General features: G+C 38.9%; 1 protein-coding gene across 1 annotated transcript; it reads right to left on the bottom strand.

Annotated features, from left to right (window-relative positions):
- Positions 1-8,603: 8,603 nt before the first annotated feature.
- Positions 8,604-21,519, bottom strand: LOC124267282 (DNA polymerase lambda-like). Its single transcript, XM_046702194.1, is given in 10 exon segments — positions 8,604-11,103; positions 12,574-12,735; positions 13,665-13,756; positions 16,119-16,218; positions 16,221-16,301; positions 16,427-16,555; positions 18,272-18,451; positions 18,873-18,980; positions 19,973-20,050; positions 20,706-21,519. Coding segments are annotated over 10 exon segments (1,734 nt in total). The 5' UTR covers positions 21,402-21,519; the 3' UTR covers positions 8,604-10,995.
- Between the last annotated feature and the right edge of the window lie 70 nt (positions 21,520-21,589).

Genomic DNA, 21,589 nt, shown 5'->3' with positions numbered 1-21,589 from the left:
GTAATATTATGGCAGGGCTCCAGATAATTTTTCATGATCAGGAGTATGTACTTCTTATTTATTCAATATAGAAGTACCTGAAAACCTTAAGAGTACATTTAGAGTACTGAATTAATGGCGTATCAGTAATCTTGTGTTTCGTTTCATATATGCACCACAATATTGCTACTCTTGTGTAAACAGGTCAATAAACAATAAAACAATACTTTTTCAGATAAATACGTCTGTAAATGATTCTAAGACCGTACACCATTGCTGTGGTGCGTATCTGCTACGCTTTCTAAATTATTTCCTACCGTATCTTGCATATTTTTTATCCGTACATACGCCGATACGACCCTTATCTGGAGCCCTGTTATGATATAGAATACACAGCTGGAAAAGGGTTAACATTTATTAGTGATCATATTTTTTCAGAAGATGGTTACAGTGTGTATGTCCCGTCTCCTGGTCAACGGCTTATTATTTGTCACCTCAAACTTTCAAAACGTCTTCCTGAGGAGGAAAAACGGTAGCTTTTTCTACTTTACAGACAATATCTTTTGTTTTTATGGTTGATGAAAGATATCAGCATTTATTTTTGAAATCATCATTGTTTTTAATAAAATTATCATAAATCCAGACGTTTACCACTTTGTTGAAACCCACGAGCACGAGTGTGGTGCTGTCAAACCTAGAAACATAAAGGGGGACAAACCAGGGTTCGAACCCACAATCATTGGGTTCTGCTGTGCACAAGGGACGCAACTCTGCACAACGGATTATCATCTCCATCGGATCATAATTACATCGTGTGTATTGTTTATCGTTTGAACTATTTATTGAAACATACTGGACATGTATCAGTGCCAATTAGGGCAACATTTTAATTTCTGTGTTTCTCATCGCCCGATCGACTGTAATTTGGCCGCCGACCTGAATATAGAACATGCTAGACCGATATGTCTAACTGTGTTACAGTAACGGGATGATTCAATCCATTTTGATGTTCTCTGTTTCTTTTCTTTGTTATTTACAGACCGCCGCCATATAGCTGGAATACTCCTGAGTGCGGCGTAAAACTAAACTCACTCACTCACTATTTTCTTTGTTGGTCTCCGTTGCTTTTCATCAATCTGTAACGGATTCAAAACCTGCATGTTTCTACAACAAATGCTTTTGCTCTCTGTTGTGTTTTATTTCCTGAATACCAAAGAAAACAAAATATTATATGGTTAAAAACAGGCCTTTTCTTGATGCATATTTCCCATAGCCAGTAATAAACAGGCAAAATGTATCAAAACATCAAAGGTACAGATGATTTTGTCTATTTTTCTGATGTAGATATGAACAAATCAATTTTTTTAAATACTTATTTTTTAATATTAAACCGATCGACCGACAGGACCAACTTTAGATCACGGTGGCCACGTCAAGCACATACAAAATGTTGCCCTTGTTGTACTTGTTTACATAACTTGTCTCGTAAATAGACTCTTACTGCATTGGGGTTTTATTTCACTTGTCAAAATTGTTTGTTTTGCATCATATGATGACATGTTTTCAAATAGGTTACAAAAATATAAAACATATTGACAAATTCTATATAATATCTCTCTCTCTCTCTCTCTCTCTCTCTCTATATATATATATATATATATATATATAGACTGACTCGCAGTTTAGAATATAGAAATGAAGATTCCTGTCATTGCTGAAAATAAATCATGATTGTTTTCAAATTTGTCAATTGTACGTTTCACAAATATACATACTTGAATTGTTTAAGATGACGATTTCGAAAACAAAAACCGTTTTAGATTGGGAACATCATTCAAGTACAGGACCAGATATTACCATTTCCCATACTTGGATTTATATTTCCTATGATTACTGTTTTAACAGTATTAATCTTGAAATATGAGATTATTAATCTCTGTCGAGAAGGTTGCGGTAAAACGGGGACTGGTTATATGCACTAAATAGAAGAAAAAGAATACAAGTAAAATGGCAATACTGGGAAACCATTTCCGGTTGTCAGCCAAAAATATATTCAGGAAATTGTTTTCTTTCTCTAGATGAAATAATTTCCTTTCATCCCTACATGTTATATAGATATAGACCTCCGATACATACTAGTATGAGGACGACTCTCACTGTGGGCAGCTCTTCCTTGGCGTTGCCGACGTCGGCCCTCAGTCATTCTTTAGATTAGTGGTAGACCACTGATGTGAAGGTAACGTAATATTGGACGTAATTCCTTATTGGCTTTATCGTTATAAGGATGATAAATCACAATGTTGTGTGGGGCAGAATGGTTGTCACGGGTGATGATTCAACCATTTCTAAAGTTGTTCTTTCATTGGGTGCATTCCGCAAGAACGAATTTATTTTTCCTATTTCCATACATCTGAAGCGTTCATGTATCAATATTAGTACCACCAAGTTGCACTAACTATCCTGATAATTGTCTCTTTACCATTTGCTGCCCGTGATGATCCGGGTTCCATTAGGTCTTCAGCAACCCATGCATGTAAGAGGCGACTAACGGGAGTGTAGTAGGCTGAGGACATATCAGTCAACCCTTGTGCAGATCATGTTGTAAAGAATGAGATTTGATTCATATCTTAGTTAGTTGTAGAAATTTATATATTACTTATATATTTATGTACATCTTACAAGAACTGGGTGAAATCTAGAAGGTTCTACAGCAGCGCGCATAATTCAGCATAGTCTAACCCAGCACGTTACAGAATGTTCCAGAATGTTCTAGAATGTTCCAGAAGAGATATGCACTACATGTGATCGTCTAGACGCTTAGTCCCTAAACATACATATAAACAATACTGATAGTAACAAATAAACCCATTTAAATTGAAAAGGAGTCCCAGTGAGATGGGCGATTCCTGAACATGGGAAAATCTAGACTTGCTTCATTTTTTGCTTTGGCATTGCAGGGAGGGCTAGGTTGTAGGGAAAATAATGTGGTTCTGGGACTGTAAGACAGACTAACACTTGATCAGTAGACAGCTGTATTGACGCCGCTTTGAGTGAGTGAGTTTAGTTTTACGCCGGTTTATGCAATATTCCAGCAATATCACGGCGGAGGACACTAGAAATGGGCTTCACACATTGTACCCATGTGCGGAATCGAAGATGTGTTTTCGGTGTGACGAACCACTATGCTACCCCACCGCCCTGCCGCCGCTTTGAGCAGCACTAAACTTATATCACGGTGTGTCAGCTTGATGTGGGAGGTAATCCCGAAAAGAGGCAGGTCTCAAACATTATCACTTTGGTGAAACCTGCGAGTAGATATAGACTAATATAGTACTGAAAAACCTATCGGAGAGAGCCGAGATTAGCCCCAATTCAAGGTTTCCAGGGTGCCCAAGGGTCCCAACATTGCACAACGGATTGTAGCCCTTTAAACAACCGGTGACCCATTTCTCGATTGGATCTCAACTCTCCAGGGGTGGGGTAGCCTAGTGGTCAAAGCGTTCACTCGTCACGCTGAAGACCCGGGTTTGATTCCCCACATGGGTACAATGTGTGAAGCCCATTTCCGGTGTGCCCCGCCGTGATATTGCTGGAATATTGCTAAAAGCGGCGTAAAACTAAACCCACTCACTCACCTCTCCAAACCTGTAACTTGTGGTGGTGAGTGGTTTTGTGCACACAGTTTTATTTCAGACTTAAGTTCTTAAAGAATACCACCCCAGGTCACAAATCAATGGAGGTTCAGCAACGTTCGTTAAGATTTCCATTGACGTAGTTTATGGGTACCCGGTGAAATAAGGTGTTATGACTGTTAACCATCTAGAGCCTCACAGGCAGCTTGGGTTTGCACTTTGCGCATAATTTGTCCTAGTGCCAATGAACATCTTTGAGATGGCTATTAAACGCTGTACAAATGTATTACATGTTAAATAAGCGCGTTAAGAATCATGAAAAGACACTGGGAAAACTCACCAGTCGTATTCGTTATCATAGTCTCACAGTCATAATGAACGACTTGGTTACGGTGAAGAATGGGCGCCTGAATGGGTTATCGCAGCTTCGAATAGTATCACAGTTATACCACTGACTGTCAGGCGACTGTTGGAGCGAATTCCTTATGGTGCAAGGGACGCAACTCTGCACAGACAAACGACGCAATAGGCCACCGGAGTCCCCGATGTATTGAGGAAATCTGTGACAGAGTCATCAAACCTTAGGGCCTGTTCGATTATTGCGAAACTGGCTTTGGTTTCTGAAAGTGGTTTCTCCTGTTATAAACGAGTGTCTAGTTTCGGATATATGGTTTCAAAGTTTTATAAACGAGTGGATGGTTTCACCATCCGGTTTCAAAATCGATACAACTAAATGTCTCAGCTATTATATACTAAGCAGCAAAAGAAACGTCAGTTTGGAATTTTCATTCGCAGAAACGGATAACTGTAAACTCATTTAATGTTTTGATTGTATGTTTTTGACAACATCTCAAACTTTACCTGAGCAAAGACATTCCTTCCCAAACTCAGAATGGAACCCAGGAAATGGCCTCAAAAACGCAACCTGATCTCGGAGATGGTACTCATGCTGCACGTGCTGTTCACAAGGACCAGCCCTATAAAATGCACCCCAAACCTGGTTGAAACATTCACATTACAACGTCAAGAGGATGCCCCTTCTCACGACAGCTCAGAGGAACCAGGCGCTAGGAAGACTTGAAGCTGGCCACACTGCACAAGCCGTTCCCAATCATTCCCAGGACAACGTTCGGACAATCTACAGGCTGCAGCAACGTTTCCGGGCCACCAACACCACAAATGATCGCCCCCGTACTGGCAGACCAAGGGTGACCAAACGACGACAAGACCGCCATGTTGTGCGACAGCATGTACAGAATCCTTCATGCAGGCATCCGAAACAGCACGCCAGACTGTCGGAACACACGGAAGACCAATCAGTACTGATACAGTACGCCGACGTCTTAACAGCGGGAACCTCCATTGCCGTAGACCTTACCGGGGACCTATCCTCGTCATCGGCGTGAACGTCTACTGTTTGCCCTACAACACTAAAACTGGCGATACAGGCAATGGAGAACTGTTCTGTTCACAGATGAGAGTCGGCACTGCATATCAACTGCAGATGGCAGAACAAGAATATGGCAACGACGTGGCCAGCGTTACTCAGACAATGTGTTATGGAAAGAGACTCATGGGGAGGTGCAAGCATCATGGTATGGGGTGGAATAGGCCTGAACCAGTGAGTGGGTCCTGTGGTGTTCCGGAACCTTGGTCCAGGGAGAGGAGGCGGCATCACAGTGGTGCGCTACATCGACCAAGCTCTCAGACCCCACGTCATACCACATTTCGCACGTCACCGGAACAACATTTTCCAGCATGATAACGCCCGGGCCCATACTGCCAGAGCTACACGGGACTTCCTACAGCAGAACGGTGTCAACATTATGCAGTGGTCAGCCCTTAGTCCTGATTTAAACCCAGTTGAACATCTTTGGGATGCAATTCAGAAATGAAATGTCATACCAAGGCCGAACACAGCCGATTTATTGCGCCAGGCCTTTCTCAGAGTGTGGTTCAAGGTGCCAATGGCCTTCATCAATCGATTGGTGCACTCCATGCATAGACGTTGTGCTGCAGTTATTGCCGCTCATGGTGGTCACACTAGATACTAGAGTCAAGAGTCTGAATGGACGGCAAACGTTATTCATTGATGTGTCAAGATATTGTACACAAAAAATGTGTTTGATCCGCTTATTATGTCCATTTCTGTAATGATTTGATTACAGTGCCTCTCTAATTTTTAATTCGTACTGACGTTTTTTTTGCTGCTGAGTATATATGAGGAACGAATTGAATGACAGCATTGCCAAAGGTAATATTTTTGGGTCATTTTATTAATGAATTAACAAATAATAAAGAGATGAGATGCTTTTAGAAGTAAATATTTGCGTATATGTAATTATACTGTTACAAGTAATTATATGTATACAAGTTACATAAAATAGTTATGTTCAATAGACTGGGGTTTTAAATAATATTTTCCTAGTTCTCAGTTGATTTTTATCACTATTTTGGTTACAGAAACTGCTGCTCTATTTGCCGCCAAGATCTTTTCCGCCATGTTTGTTGAGAGAACGCGAAACCGAAACTGCAAAACCTGCCTCGGAGATGGTTTCGAAGTTTCAGAACCCACTTTTAGGTCTCGACATAAACGAGTTAATGGTTTTCCAGAAACCAAAACCGTTTTAGCATAATCGAATAGTCCCTTAGTCTTTAAAGAGTTATTTCCCTTGGATAAATTTTGGCTGCAGAACTCTGAAGCAAATCAGCGCATTCAACACCTTGACACACATATACTAGCGTTTAATGCGTTTCCAAAATTGGTTACAACAAAGAAATATTTTCAAAAAGTGAGAAATAGAGAGACAAAATTGTGGCATCTCTGTCAAGTGTCAAAGGACGGACTTGGAACATTTCGGGTATTTTCCTAATCACAATCAGTATTTAAACCCTTAACCATTTGACCCAACAGTTTCAAATAAGCCGTGTAACTGTGACAACAAGAATACCTCAGTTTATGATGGACCATGCTCCACCCTTTGGTGACCAACTCATGTTTGTTGCCCACTGCTGTACTCAAGATTTCAGCCATGTGACCATGGCATGTATAATTGAATCCGGTCCTGACCATCCAGTGATTGATAATAACGCCAATGATCCATATCATCTCACGCTATCAAAACGCTGACCATGTAGTTTATACTAAGCAGGTGACCAATTCTTACATACAACTGCTATAGTGCCAATTATTGGCAGAAATGTAAATTCTTTTTAAACTGTAGTACTAAATAATTGTATTTACCCATTTAGCTTTAAAATAATCTTTGATGACTATGATATTTGTTATCCATTCCAACTTGTGAGTTCTAAATTCTCTGCAAAAAAACAATTCAGTTGATCCCAATTCTTTTTTAATCGAAAGCTTATTTACTAGAAAAAAGGTTTCGGTTTGTTTCATCACTGACAGGATATATGGTCAGATGATCCTATGTCCATTGCCCTGTTTGGAACAATTTCCCCTTCACCTTCCCATTATCTTCATAACTAAACAGCATTGTCAGACCTGGTCAAAACAGATACCTAGTATCATATGCAATTAATTGAAGGGATTGATTAGAGAAACATCTCTGTTCCCAAACCGTAAACTATGCTTATAACCAATCAAAGGGACCGCTAATTTTATTTTGTTAAAACGCTTGTTATACTATTATACTTACTTTGTTACTATACTGGGGGCGTGGTGGGCGAGCTGTCTAAGGTGCCAGGATAGTGATAGTGTGCAGACTCTTTTGGTGATGTCACAGTCATGTGCACTTAAAAGAACCCACGAATCCGTTGGTAAATGACCAGATGGTAGCCACATAATCACGTGCAAACACCTAGTTGCGGGTATAGCAATGTGCAGTAAACCTGGACAAAGTACTGTGACTGTGTATCCCAGTCCACCCAGCTGTGAATGGGTACCTTGAAAGGATGGGAAAGTCACATTAACTCGGTGCGCCTAGTGGCTGCAAGAGTTATAGCTCCCCAGGGAGTTGAGATTGATCATATGATATGCTGCTGAAATTAACATCCAGTGATTGAGGGGAAAAAAAAGAAGCCTTTGAGTATGCATGTGGGATGGACTATTTCCTGACAATATTGGGCAATGGATGAATACAGACAATACATTCGACTATTTCCTGACAATATCGGGCAATGGATGAATACAGACAATACATAAGACTATTTCCTGACAATATAGGGCAATGGATGAATACAGACAATACATTCGACTATTTCCTGACAATATTGGCGCAATGGATGAATACAGACAATGCATTCAACTATTTCCTGACAATATCGGGCAATGGATGAATACAGACAATGCATTCGACTATTTCCTGACAATATCGGGCAATGGATGAATACAGACAATACATACGACTATTTACTGACAATATCGGGCAATAGATGAATACAGACAATACATACAACTATTTCCTGACAATATCGGGCAATGGATGAATACAGACAATACATACGACTATTTCCTGACAATATCGGGCAATGGATGAATACAGACAATGCATTCGACTATTTCCTGACAATATCGGGCAATGGATAAATACAGACAATGCATTCGACTATTTCCTGACAATATCGTGGAATGGACGAATACAGACAATGCATACAACTATTTCCTGACAATATCGGGCAATGGACGAATACAGACAATGCATATGACTATTCCCTGACAATATCGGGCAATGGATGACTACAGACAATGCATTCGACTATTTCCTGACAATATCGGGCAATGGATGACTACAGACAATGCATTCGACTATTTCCTGACAATATCACGAGTGAGTGAGTGAGTTGTTTTTTACACCGCTTTTAGCAATATTCCAGCAACATCACGGCAGGGGACACCAGAATTGGGCTTCACACATTGTACCCATTTGGTGAATTGAACCCAGGGCCTTCAGTGTGACAAGCGAACGCTTTAACCACTAGGCTACCCCACCACCCCGACAATATCAGGAAATGAAAAAACAACAAATTTGGGTTGTTTGATATAATTTTATGATACTAGATCCATACTTAAAACAATGATAAAACTGTTGTAAAATAACAAAATAAATTCATGTTGTATACAATGAGTATGAATACAATGAGTTGTGATCACAATGGATGAATCATTATGTAAAATCACTGTCAACATTGAATAGAATCCTGAGAATGTAACTGAATCAATGGACACTGACTCAATACACCACCATCGAAAATATAGAATTCCGATTGACCACACAGTCAATTAGTGGTTTCAAATCACAATAAGCACCTCTCATGAGCATTACCAGAGAAGCTCATATTTACTGAAAATTACTTTCTCAGTCAGTGTCAGAAGGCATATTTTGAAACAGTCACATGTAACAAATGTAAAGAGTACAAATCTGCCAGTGAATCTCAAGACATTACAAATAAGATGAAAGGGATTAATAAAAATTCATTTAGAACCCTTTACTCAACTTCAGTCTTGAGTTATGAAGTAAAAACAATCTACAGTTTAAAGTAAAATGTATCACATTAAAAATATGTAAAGGTATCTAAGCAAACATGCAAGATGTTTCCGAAGTTGTTACAAGTTCTAGAGTAATAAGTAAAGAGGTCAGTCCTTACACTTGTTCTACTAAATTACGATCTACATCAAAACCATGTTTCCTATAAAATACATATAAACATCTCTGTAGTATGATTGTGAATTAGCACAATTATAACTGCTTCTATTACCTTGTCAACCCATCAAATTACAGACTTTTTTAGGCTTAATAAAATATGAAATTCCACATTAATCTTTATTGTACTGAATTTAACAATTAAAAAATATATGTCAACACCATGCAAGACAGTTTGATCAATGAGGTTGTATACTCCTTCATATTTTCAACACAGAAAATCATAACCAAAATATATTCAAATATTGTTTTGTTATTCAACATATATCACCATTTAAAAGTCCAATAAATATGTAAATATAAGAATTTTATCAGCATACTATTTACATACACATTCCTTTACACACACATAGAAATGATTTAAACTAAAATGTTTTTTCATATTACAATTTTCATAAAAAGCTTTCAAATGTTTTGTTATTACATACCTAACCATTTTTGTACCAGAACCATTCACAATAAACCTCATTTAAAATGCAATCTTTAGTTGTATCCGAAAACATGTGCCCAATATCCACTCCACCTTCAATGAGGTTCAAGGTCACACACTCTGCATCCTTACATCTTGACAAGCTGAAGAAAGCTGTCCCTATAAGGTAACCTTCTTATCAATATGGCTACCAAGTATCCTTCTTATCAATATGGGTACCAAGTATCCTTCTTATCAATATGGCTACCAAGTATCCTTATCAATATGGCTACCAGGTATCCTTATTATCAATATGGCTACCAGGTATCCTTATTATCAATATGGCTACCAGGTATCCTTCTTATCAATATGGCTACCAGGTATCCTTCTTATCAATATGGCTACCAGGTATCCTTCTTATCAATATGGCTACCAGGTATCCTTCTTATCAATATGGCTACCAGGTATCCTTATTATCAATATGGCTACCAGGTATCCTTCTTATCAATATGGCTACCAGGTATCCTTATTATCAATATGGCTACCAGGTATCCTTATTATCAATATGGCTACCAGGTATCCTTATTATCAATATGGCTACCAGGTATCCTTATTATCAATATGGCTAGCAGGTATCCTTCTTATCAATATGGCTACCAGGTATCCTTATTATCAATATGGCTACCAAGTATCCTTATTATCAATATGGCTACCAGGTATCCTTATTATCAATATGGCTACCAAGTATCCTTATTATCAATATGGCTACCAGGTATCCTTCTTATCAATATGGCTACCAGGTATCCTTATTATCAATATGGCTACCAGGTATCCTTCTTATCAATATGGCTACCAGGTATCCTTATTATCAATATGGTAACAAGTATCCTTATTATCAATATGGCTACCAGGTATCCTTATTATCAATATGGCTACCAGGTATCCTTATTATCAATTTGGCTACCAGGTATCCTTATTATCAATATGGCTACCAGGTATCCTTATTATCAATATGGTAACAAGTATCCTTATTATCAATATGGCTACCAGGTATCCTTATTATCAATATGGCTACCAGGTATCCTTATTATCAATATGGCTACCAGGTATCCTCATTATCAATATGGCTACTATGAATCACATTATCAGTCTCATTTCATTGCACATTTGCATTATACATTATTCACAAATAGGTTCAAAGAAATTTGTTTCAATTCTTGCATCCAGACAATAGTTTCTTCTAATTCCAGTTCTGTTCACATCAAGTTACAGTTCTGTAACTAACACACTGCATGATGTGCCAGTGTGGAAGCTAGTGGTCTCTCTCTTCCGGGGGTCGAACAGGCACCCCCAGGGCCTGAAACACAGAGTCCTCTGTTGGGGTGGGGACTGTTGTGCCATCATAGATCTTCTCACCTCCCTGGAAATTTTGAATTTTATTCAATACTGTATCATAAAACAATATAAAGAAAGGAAAATTCATCTCTATGTGCGATGATCTTGCACTGTAATGATATGTTTTGTCATAATATGTATTTAGAAAATAGGATTGAAAACAATATATGACACAAAGCATGGAATCATCACCAATAGTATTGCAAAGGTAACAAACACTATCATGATACCAGTTCAATTCATGTTCCAACCATAATGGCAACATGAGGACTGACCAGGCACATTGTCTGACAATCAGATTTCCACTTCAGTACACTCTTACAACAAGTAAGAGTGAGTGAGTGTGAGTTTAGTTTTACGCCACACTCAGCAATATTCCAGCTATATGGCGGCGGTCTGTAAATAATCAAGTCTGGACCAGACAATCCAGTGATCAACTGCACGAGCATCGATGTACGCAAATGGAACCGATGACATTTGTCAACCAAGTCAGCGAGTCTGACCATCGAATCCCGTCAGGCGCCTCTTACGACAAGCATGGGTTACTGAAGATCAATATTCTAACACGGATCTTCACGGGTCTTTTCAGACCAGGATCAGGGTTATACATAGACAACAAATGCATGTCAATCAAAACATTGTAGCTTGAGCCATTACTAACAAGTGTTTGCCAATAACATGGCAATGTCCCCTGCCGCTAAAAGTAGAATGAAATATAACATATTTACTATTGTTATCTTTTGGTCACATAGAAGATTACCATTTGTGTGATATAGTTTTTAGTAATGGTCACTTCTCAGAATCTTTTCCTAACTCTGAAGATATTTCAGGAATATAGTAGATGTGAATGTATAGATACAGATGCACATATCCACTGTCAGTATCAGTGTGTATTAGGGCTGGGATGGGTCCACATTTTCTACCTTGGGTCCCCACCCCTTATTACCCTACAGTACCCTGATACCAGTTATGTTAATTCCAGACATCAAATTTGTAAAAAATGGCAATAAATTCTTCTGCTCGGAGGCTAAAATTGGGTACAACATTTTATGATATATCATGCACACAAAAGCTTGAAAAGTGGTCAAAGTGTTGTGGTGATCTTGAAAATAATGTTAAGGTCACCTAAATCGACTGGTGTCTGCATAAACCCCCAATGTAGGATGTCACCAGATTTGAAGATTTTGGGTAGAACAGTGCATGAGATATCGCGTTAACAAGAGTTTGAAAAGTGATCAAAGTGTTGTGACCTTGAAAATATGGTCAAGGTCACACAAATCAACTGGTGTCTGCGTAATCCCCCAATGTAGGCTGTCGACAAATTTGGAGACATTGGTTATGACAGTTCATGAGATATCACGTTAAAATGAATCGGGACGTACAGACGCTGCTGAATACATAGTCCCCAGTTCCGCATTACGCGGGGGACAATAAAATCACAACGATTTCTTTCAATCTGATGAAGTTATGGATAATAAGTGTATTGCATGCTTACCTTCCGGACCACTCCAGTCTTGAGGGCGTGTTCGTTGAGAGACATGTGCATCTTCTTACACAGATGGCGCAGGGAACGGTTAAAGTGGGCAGAGCCGGTGAAGTAGACAAGGGCGCAGCCATATTCATCATAAGGTACAACGATGATGTCCAGCCGTCGATGCTGCAACAGACATCATTCACTTAACGTATTCACTTAAACAACAAGTCCAAACAGTAGTGCTTTTAACATCTGACACTAGGCTTGTGTAAATGATAATGTCCTAAGATTGTTTTCCTTCATTAACAGAGTAATAATGATGTACTTGTACATCGATGCTCATGATGTTGATCACTGGATTGTCTGGTCCAGACTCGATTATTTACAGACCGCCGCCATATAGCTGGAATATTGCTGAGTGTGGCGTAAAACTAAACTCACTCACTCCACAAAACAACCACAGTACCATGAAGAGTGAATACAGACAATGCATACGACTATTTCCTGACAATATCGGATAATGGATGAATGCAGACAATGCATACTGAAAATATCACGAGTGAGTGAGTGAGTATGGTTTTACGACGCTTTTAGCAATATTCCAGCAATATCATGGAGGGAGACACCAGAAATGGGCTTCACAAATTATATGCATGTGGGGAATCGAACCCGGGTCTTTGGCGTGACCAGTCAACGCTTTAACCACTAGGCTACCCCACTTAACATAGATTAACAATAGTCGTACCTCTATGATTGCCATGTGGAATGAGGCCCAGGTGCCAGGCGTACTCTAGGTTAGCAGCTGTAGTATTTAAATAAGGATGTTTTCAACTTCTAAAAAACCCATTTGAATTTAATTAAAACTGAAAAGCATTTTAATTTAATGATTAATTTTTAACAGTAATTAACATTCGATTATGATAATTAGTTACATATCCTAAGCCAGATAAATATGATGATATGAGATTTGTTTTAAACATATCTTATCATCCAAAAGAAATGGGATTGGATAGTGAAAGACTTGGTAATGTCGATCTATTATATCAAATACCTACAAACTAAGCAGCAACTTCTCCCATCACTAACACCCGCTACAACCAATGTGTATCTACCTTTCTATTCTCCCCAGGGAGTCTACACACGCCCAGGTATTTCTTCTGGTTGCCGTTGTCCTCTGCTGACACAAGGTCATCTGTCAGAAACTCTGCAATGAAATAAGAAGTATGTACTTGCTAACAGCACAGCTTTCTGCAGGGATTTACGGGACACGAATTTCTGCGTCCTATGCATAAAATCGACAATGGACGCAACAAAATTTATTCAGCGTGTCCAAGGGATGCAGAAACAGTCCAAATATTTTTTGTAAAAATTCCAATCAAGTAACAAGAAGTTATCACTGAGTTTGCTACTAGCTGAGTTATGGTATCATTTGCAATTTGATTACTGTAACAATTTAAGGGATGATCATGATACACAATACAATAACAGTATTAATAATAATATTTAAGTGTCTGGGATCCCCATTTTGTTGTCAAGGACCCCTGAAAATTAAGAATATGAGTCCAAGGGACCCTCAAATACTGGACTCAAGGTAGATCCCTGTTTCTGGTGTCAAAACTTTATCAGTATTTAGAATGCATGTGTTGCTCCAAGCACTGCTCCAACAAACATCTTACCTCACACATAATGTTGTTTTCTGATTGGCTGAGCCAATCAAGGCCAAATAAAAAAATGTTGTGGTTCCGATTACACTTCTTTAAAATTTAGCGTAGGTAGGTAGGAAAGTACAAACTAATAACACATGTATCAATGTGTAATTGTTTATTCAATCAAGCTTGCGACCATCATATCAACTTTCTCTATCAGAATGTCCGATGTCCGTCGGCGCCGGGAAAAGCAATGGTATCTGAAAGCTTATTTTATTCAGTCCGCTTAAACAAAATAGGGTCGGCACCAGAATTCAAGGGTCAGTCGGGTAATCAGAACCACAGCATTTATTTTAGGCCCAATGTACCCCGCTTACATGCGAGTAAAATTTTCTATGTTACCCGTTGGAAATGCCGAACTGTGGGAATTTGTTTGATACTTCGTGTTAGTAGTGTTTGAGCTGTTGCCTAACTCTGGTACTCCTTATTATGATCCAATTCCCCGTGCTTCAAACAGTTCAAAATTAACATTAAGGTGTTCGGTAAGATAAATACGTTGTTCACTGGTCCCTCGGGCCCATGGGTTGATGTACCCTCGATGTTTGTACATGATCCCATAAACATGTCCCCCTCTTGACAAGTGACTGACTGACTGAGTTTGGTTTTACGCCGCTTTTAGCAATATTCCAGCAACATCACGGAGGGGGACACCAGAAATGGGCTTCACACATTGTGCCCATGTGAGGATTCGAACCCGGGTCTTCGGCCTGACGAGCCAACGCTTTACCCATTAGGCTACCCCACCGGCCCCTTGACAAGTGAACAACTTAGAATGTTATACAATGTCACAACATTCAGATGGACTGTCTTAGTATATTGTGATAAGTAAAGATGTTGTTCACATGAACTACTACGTCCAAACATGGTTGTTCTAGGTTCAGTGTTTCAGGTTTAATATTTTTATTTCTCTTCATTCAAAGTTTGTTCTGAAACACTGGTGCTATTCTTTGCACCTTTACTGATGTCTATCATTGTCAACCCGTTATTAGGATGGTATGTCTGGGTACAATGTCACGATGGGATATTGCAGTATCACTGATATCACTCATACATTTAAAAAAATAATGTTGAGTTCATTACTGACTGAGTGAGTGAGTGAGTTTAGTTTTATGCCGCTTTTAGTAATATTCCGGCAATATCACGGCAGGGGACACCAGAATCGGGCTTCACTCATTGTACCCATGTGGGGAATTGAACCTGGGTCTTTGGCATGACGAGTGAACGCTATAACCAATAGGCTACCCCACTGCCCCCATTACTGACTGAAATGGTGTACTGTACAAACATTTGATTTATAAAGTATCAAGCATGTTCATGTGACCTTCACCTTGACATGAATTTTTTTTCCTTAGATCTTAATTGATATACAAAAATCACTAAAGAGTGAGTTTGGTTTTACGACACTTTATTATTCTGGCAATATCACTGCAGGGGACACCAGAAATGGGTTTCACATATTGTACCCATGTGAGGAATCGAACCCGGGTCTTCAGCGTGAGTGGACACTTTAACCATTAGGCTACCCCACCGCCCCTTATATAAGCAGTGGTATTCGGCATGAAAAGACATGGGAGCTGTACAGATCTCCCATCTCCTTTGCTTATAGTGATTGACAGCCAAAACAGAACTTTAAGAGTGAGTGAGTGAGTTAATATTTAACGTCACATCGGCAATATCTCAGCCATATCGTGACGATTTAAGAATATAACAGAATACAGCTAGGGTATTATAGGCTTCACATATTGTAATTATTTGTGGAGCAGAACACATGTCCTTGACAAGACAAGAGAGAACTTTAACCAATAAGTCACCCTATTGCACAACCTACAAAACTTAAAGTAATGGGTAAATATAACCTACTCTCCTCCTTGAGTTTGGCGATGAGTTTTCCGTACACGCCCTGGTGTGACTTCCCATCTGGGTGGGTGACTAGGACATCCACATCACCACATGTCTTGTATATTGCCCGTAACGATATGACCCTGCATGTAGTAACGCTTGAGCTATGATGCCAGGGTGGATAGACTCGGCTGCTTTTTTCACCTGCAGCAGTGATAACCTTGTATATAATGTAGTAACTATTGGCTTTCTTCATCTGGAGCAGTGAGTGATAACTCCAAATGTACAACAGAAGAACGGGCAGCTTTGATAACCATATGGTGACTTACCACTTGTTCGATCTCCCCAGCCTCCTCCCGCGGCATGCGGTCCAGCAGGTCGTCATAGAGACGAAGCCCCACCTTCTGTTGGTGGGTCAGGTTGGCCTTGGTGCGCAGGTCCTCCAGGCTTCGAAAACCCTGAACACAGAATGATGCCAACTCAAAATATTGACAACAAGCATTGTCACTAAGGTGACATAATCCCCCGTCGCAAATTATCAAATCAAACTTAAAAAGTAATGAAAGTGAAGGTTGTAATTTAAGATGAAGTTAAATGTAAACAAAAACATGACCAGTCAACCTCTCTTGATATGTTGCACTGTAGTTGTTCAAACGCACAAATATTTTCAAGACTCACTTCGACCGTGACATGAATGTCTTAGTGCATGAAATATGCAAAAATAGTAATAAACAATTGCTTATTGAAAAACATTCAAGGGAAGTCTTGAAAGTCTATGAAGAAATTCCAGTGAACTGTTCTTGAGATATCTCGCTGACAATCTTAACATGCAGTTTAAAATGCTGAAATCTTCAAAGTGTCGCCGTGACCTTGAAAATTATGTGAAGGTCACCAAAATAGACTGGGCCCTGCACCTTCCCTAGATAAAGCTTGGTGTTGAATATTAAGAAAATCAAGTAAATGGTTCTTGAGATATCTCGCTGACAAGGGTAAAACGTTAATGTCCACTTGTGACCTTGAAATGAGGCAAGGTACCCAAACCTGACTGGGACATTTCTTTTACTGTGATGAACCTAGGTACCAAATATGACAAGAATCCAGTCATCGGTTCTTAAGATATTCCAATTCGTACGTACGGACATACGTACGTACAGACGGATGGAGCCCAATACTATATCCCCCGCTTCGCGCTAAACGCACGGCGGGGGATAATTAAGGATAGTTAGAATAACACTAAATATATTTGAGAAATTATGATACTAAAATGAATCCTCAAGTTTACATGCTGTCTTTCTAGGTACCACTCCTTGTTGCTACAATTTCAGATCCTAGATGAATATTCACATTTTCATCATAACTTCTTGGTATCAGTACAATAAGAATTTAGAGCTGCATATCTGATTACAATATCTGGAAAACAAACTTCAAATCAATGCAAACAGAAAATGTACTATATAATGTAAAGGTGAAGATACTGTATTCAGAGCTACAGATTACCTTTTAAGTCATTGAGTTATGTAATCACTTATGTTTATATCAACTGGGTATCCTAATTTTCCTTTGAGTAACCAAATAAATTGTACCCACCTCACTCAAACTCAATTGGGTACCATTTTCCATTAATTGTAAAAATATAATAAAGTCTAAATGTTGTTTTATGTGTTTGCTATTTATATTTCATCTGTAATATGAGAAACGATAAGAATGACTGCAACTTGCCAAGTTCATGTGTTGATAAAGAACCTCTCAATATACCTCAGTTAATTTATCTAACCATGCACCGGTCTGCAAGTTATGATTTGACATTTTTGTGTGTACTCATGTAAGATAAAACGTATCGAGTATTTACAAAAAATCAAGCATACTTGTACGCAATAGACTTATTAGGAATTGAGTTCTCACATAAATATTTGCGTAATTTATGCAGATACGCAGCTTATTTGTACCTCTGTGTATTTCAAGCTATTTCATAAACCAGTCTAATCACAACACCATTGCAACCACTTATTATTATTATTTATTATTCCGCCGATTTTTGTACCAAACATAACTCCTAAACCAATGCTCCGAATCGCTTACAAAAAATCACACAGATGAGGACATATTTGTGCACTGAGTGAGATACTTTTTGGTTTTCTAAAACAACTGTTGACAGCTGACATGTGAATGTTCACCTGTTGATACCAGACCCTGGCTGTGTGTGGTCCGGAGCCCCACAGGTCTGTGAACATGTTCAGTATCTTCAACTCCTCGTTGGACTTGAACTCCTCCAGTTTACGCAGACCCCCACTCTCCACAATCTCCCACACCTTGTCTGCCAGCTTGGCCCCAACACCGGTCAGCGATCGTGCCTCCTGTCACAGAACATCAGCTTATCATATACTTCCTTGATTGTAATTCTTTTCCCAGATATGCATAATGCTATGCCCTTTGCTTTGGAAGAATTCGACCACATGGAAACGCTACAAAATTTGGATTTGGGGTTTGAACTGCAGAGGAAAAGAGATCTATCTTTCTTAGAATCTATCACAGTGTTCCGTCCTATCAGAACAATTCACAACATTGGGATACAAAAACACACTTTCAAACAAACCACACAGCCAGCCAATCAATCGTTTACATATCTCCTCTTACGACAGGTTCAGGTTCATGGGTTCATTTCATAATCTTGAAAATATGCGATGCATTAACATGTCAGTTTATTGTCACGCTCCTACAAGTTATGAACATTGTCAGTATCATCATGATCATAATCTGACATATCCCAGGCCTTACCTCCCATGTTGTTATCGGTTTAGGATGTCGTCTCAGAGCCTGTATTGCTTTCTGATAACCAAATGCTCTCCACTTGTCATTTGTGCTCTCATAGTTCTTCACCATTTCCTGGGCAGAAAGTGAAATTAAGCCTGGACATGTTACCGGGCATATCACTCAACACAACCTGTAATTTATACTGGACAAAATAAGTTAGGGATACTGGTATTTTTAGGGCTCCTTGCCTCTAGGCAGGAGACCTATTGTAATCTTACGGATTCTTCTTATTATTATTTAATATTCCGCCGATTTTTGTACCAAACATAACTCCTAAACCAATGCTCTGAATCGCTTACAAAAAAATCACACAGATGCGCACCGAGGTGTAGATATTCCCCTTAAAAAGCTCTAGGCTCCAGGTTATATAGCAAAGGGGAGATAATTCAAAATTAATTCCAAAATTTCAAAGTTTCACAGCAAATATCTCAAGAACTAATTGTTCCAACACTTCCAAATCTCTTGTACAGATGCACAATTGAATTCCCAACAATTTGGCCCGGACGGGTCAAGTCGCTAAAACGTACCGTTTGGCAGCTATTTTCATAATTTCAAAATTTACATATATCCCAAACTATTTTTGTCCAGTATATCTACATAAAAAATAAGTTTCTCCCTTTGATGTATTTGATTTTTGGTTTTATACATCTCTCAGCAATCTGGCAATAATCCAGCAATATGACATACAAACCAGTGATCATTGAGGTGAGGAATGTACCACAATATTGAGGGATGACAACTCAATTAAACAGGGTCCCAATCCACAAAGCATTCGTAACATTACGACTTATCATAACTCTTTACTTTATTATTACATAATGCTACAAACAGTGGATACTGGGCCCCTAGTCACTGTGTTTGACCACCTGATTCCTTTACTCGACAATATGGAATGTTGTATAACTTTGAAATTCCCATTTTGGAAATCAAGTGTATTTTAAACACATGACAAATCCTCTTAAATAGGTGAGCTTAAATAATAGAGAATTTTGGCAGTATACCTGCATGATCTCAATGTCAAACAGAAAAGTGAATTATCATCAATAATTTGGGAAGTAACATACCTCTAATTTATCTGTGATATGTTTATTTAAATTTGGCTTTGGGCTTTTGGATGACTGAGCACAAATCCACTTGTCAACCTGAAACATACAAAATGGTCAACATTGTATGTGCTGTAACCATGGTTATCAGTTTTTCACTGGTTGTTTGGAACAAACAGATCACATTCAGTGATAGAAGACTAAATCCCTACACAGCTGTCTTGTATAAGTTATTCAACAGTAATAATCAAGATATTAGTAAAGTGTTGTCCACTGAATCTAATGGTAATTTAAGATGGTGACATTACGGATTCTCTATTTTTTATGCCAATAATTTGTATGACATATGTGAAGTCTTAGACAAGAATCAGCCATTACACAGACGTATCCATAATATCAGGCAAATAAACTTTATAAAGTGCAAATAAATAGTAAATGTGGTCTTTAATGCCTAAGGGTATAACATTGCCAGGGGTGGAAATAACCCATTGCCCGACATCCGCATCTAGTGTTTATTTTCTGTCGGGCAAGCAAATTTGTATATCACACTGTACCGGTGTCCAGTTGACTTTCCAATGTAAATTATGTTGTTTATTTAAAAAATCAACAAGAAAACGACCGGTACAGTGGAACAATTATCAGGGCAAGTGATTTTACATGTGCCACTGTATCGGAGTACACTAGCAATTTTAAAGTTATTTCCACCCTTGATTGCAATGATTGCAGTGTGCTGGGAGGATATCACACAGCTCACAGGCAGTTGCTTCATGGGAGACGTATTAGGTGTTGTATCAGCTGAGCTTGTGCCAGCTGAGGTAACTCCACTGTCAGTAAACAGGTTTATATGACCAACCATTTCGCTCTCTTCTCCATCACTCTGCACATAGTCACTGTCAGATAATTGGTCTTCATTCTTTGCTTTTCTGAATGCATTGAACATAACTCCTGCTTTTGCATACTCTGGTTTTGTTGAAGTTGGCACTTTTTCTTCCGATTTCATTGTGTTTGACGTTTCTTCTGAGTCAGAATTGTTTGGTGATTCATGTTTTGTAAAGACACATGATATATCTAATGTGTGATCCTCAGTTTCAATTTTTGTTTTCGTCCGAAAACAACCACTTAACCATGAAGATTTGACAACAGTGGCTGGTGGTGCTTTCTCAAGTTTGAGAAGCTTACAAAGCCTTTCTGGCTCCATTTTATCATCAACCACGAGGTAGCTAGTCGTCGTAGTCAACTCTTTGTCAATGACACCCCCATATTTTTCTACATTGTTCCTAAATATCTGCATCCTTGCTTTTTCTATACTTGCTGGTAAAATAAAAACACTGATGTCTTCAAGGAATTGAGGCAGTGTGTCATTCCCTGCAGACAAAGTATCAGGCAATTTCCTCTTTTTAGATCCATTGTTGGTGTTGTCTTGGTCGTTTTTCCTTTTCTTTGGAGGCATTTTGTTCACTCCGATATCTTGACGAGCAGTGACAATTTAAAGATTTAATCTCAGCGAGAATTCCCTGCCGAACGACAGGCATCAAGTCGATGAAATGACAACAGTTACAAACAGGAAGTTGAGCCGAGCTGCTTATTGAAATATCTCATTGGTTATAGACGTGCGGGCGGCTTACGATACAGCAAATC

The sequence above is a fragment of the Haliotis rubra genome, unplaced genomic scaffold (assembly GCF_003918875.1).
Source record: "Haliotis rubra isolate DU_JTF1 unplaced genomic scaffold, ASM391887v1 Scf130, whole genome shotgun sequence".
NCBI lineage: Eukaryota > Metazoa > Mollusca > Gastropoda > Lepetellida > Haliotidae > Haliotis > Haliotis rubra.
Note: the sequence above shows the minus strand (reverse complement) of the source record. Positions and strands in the feature narration are given on the sequence as shown.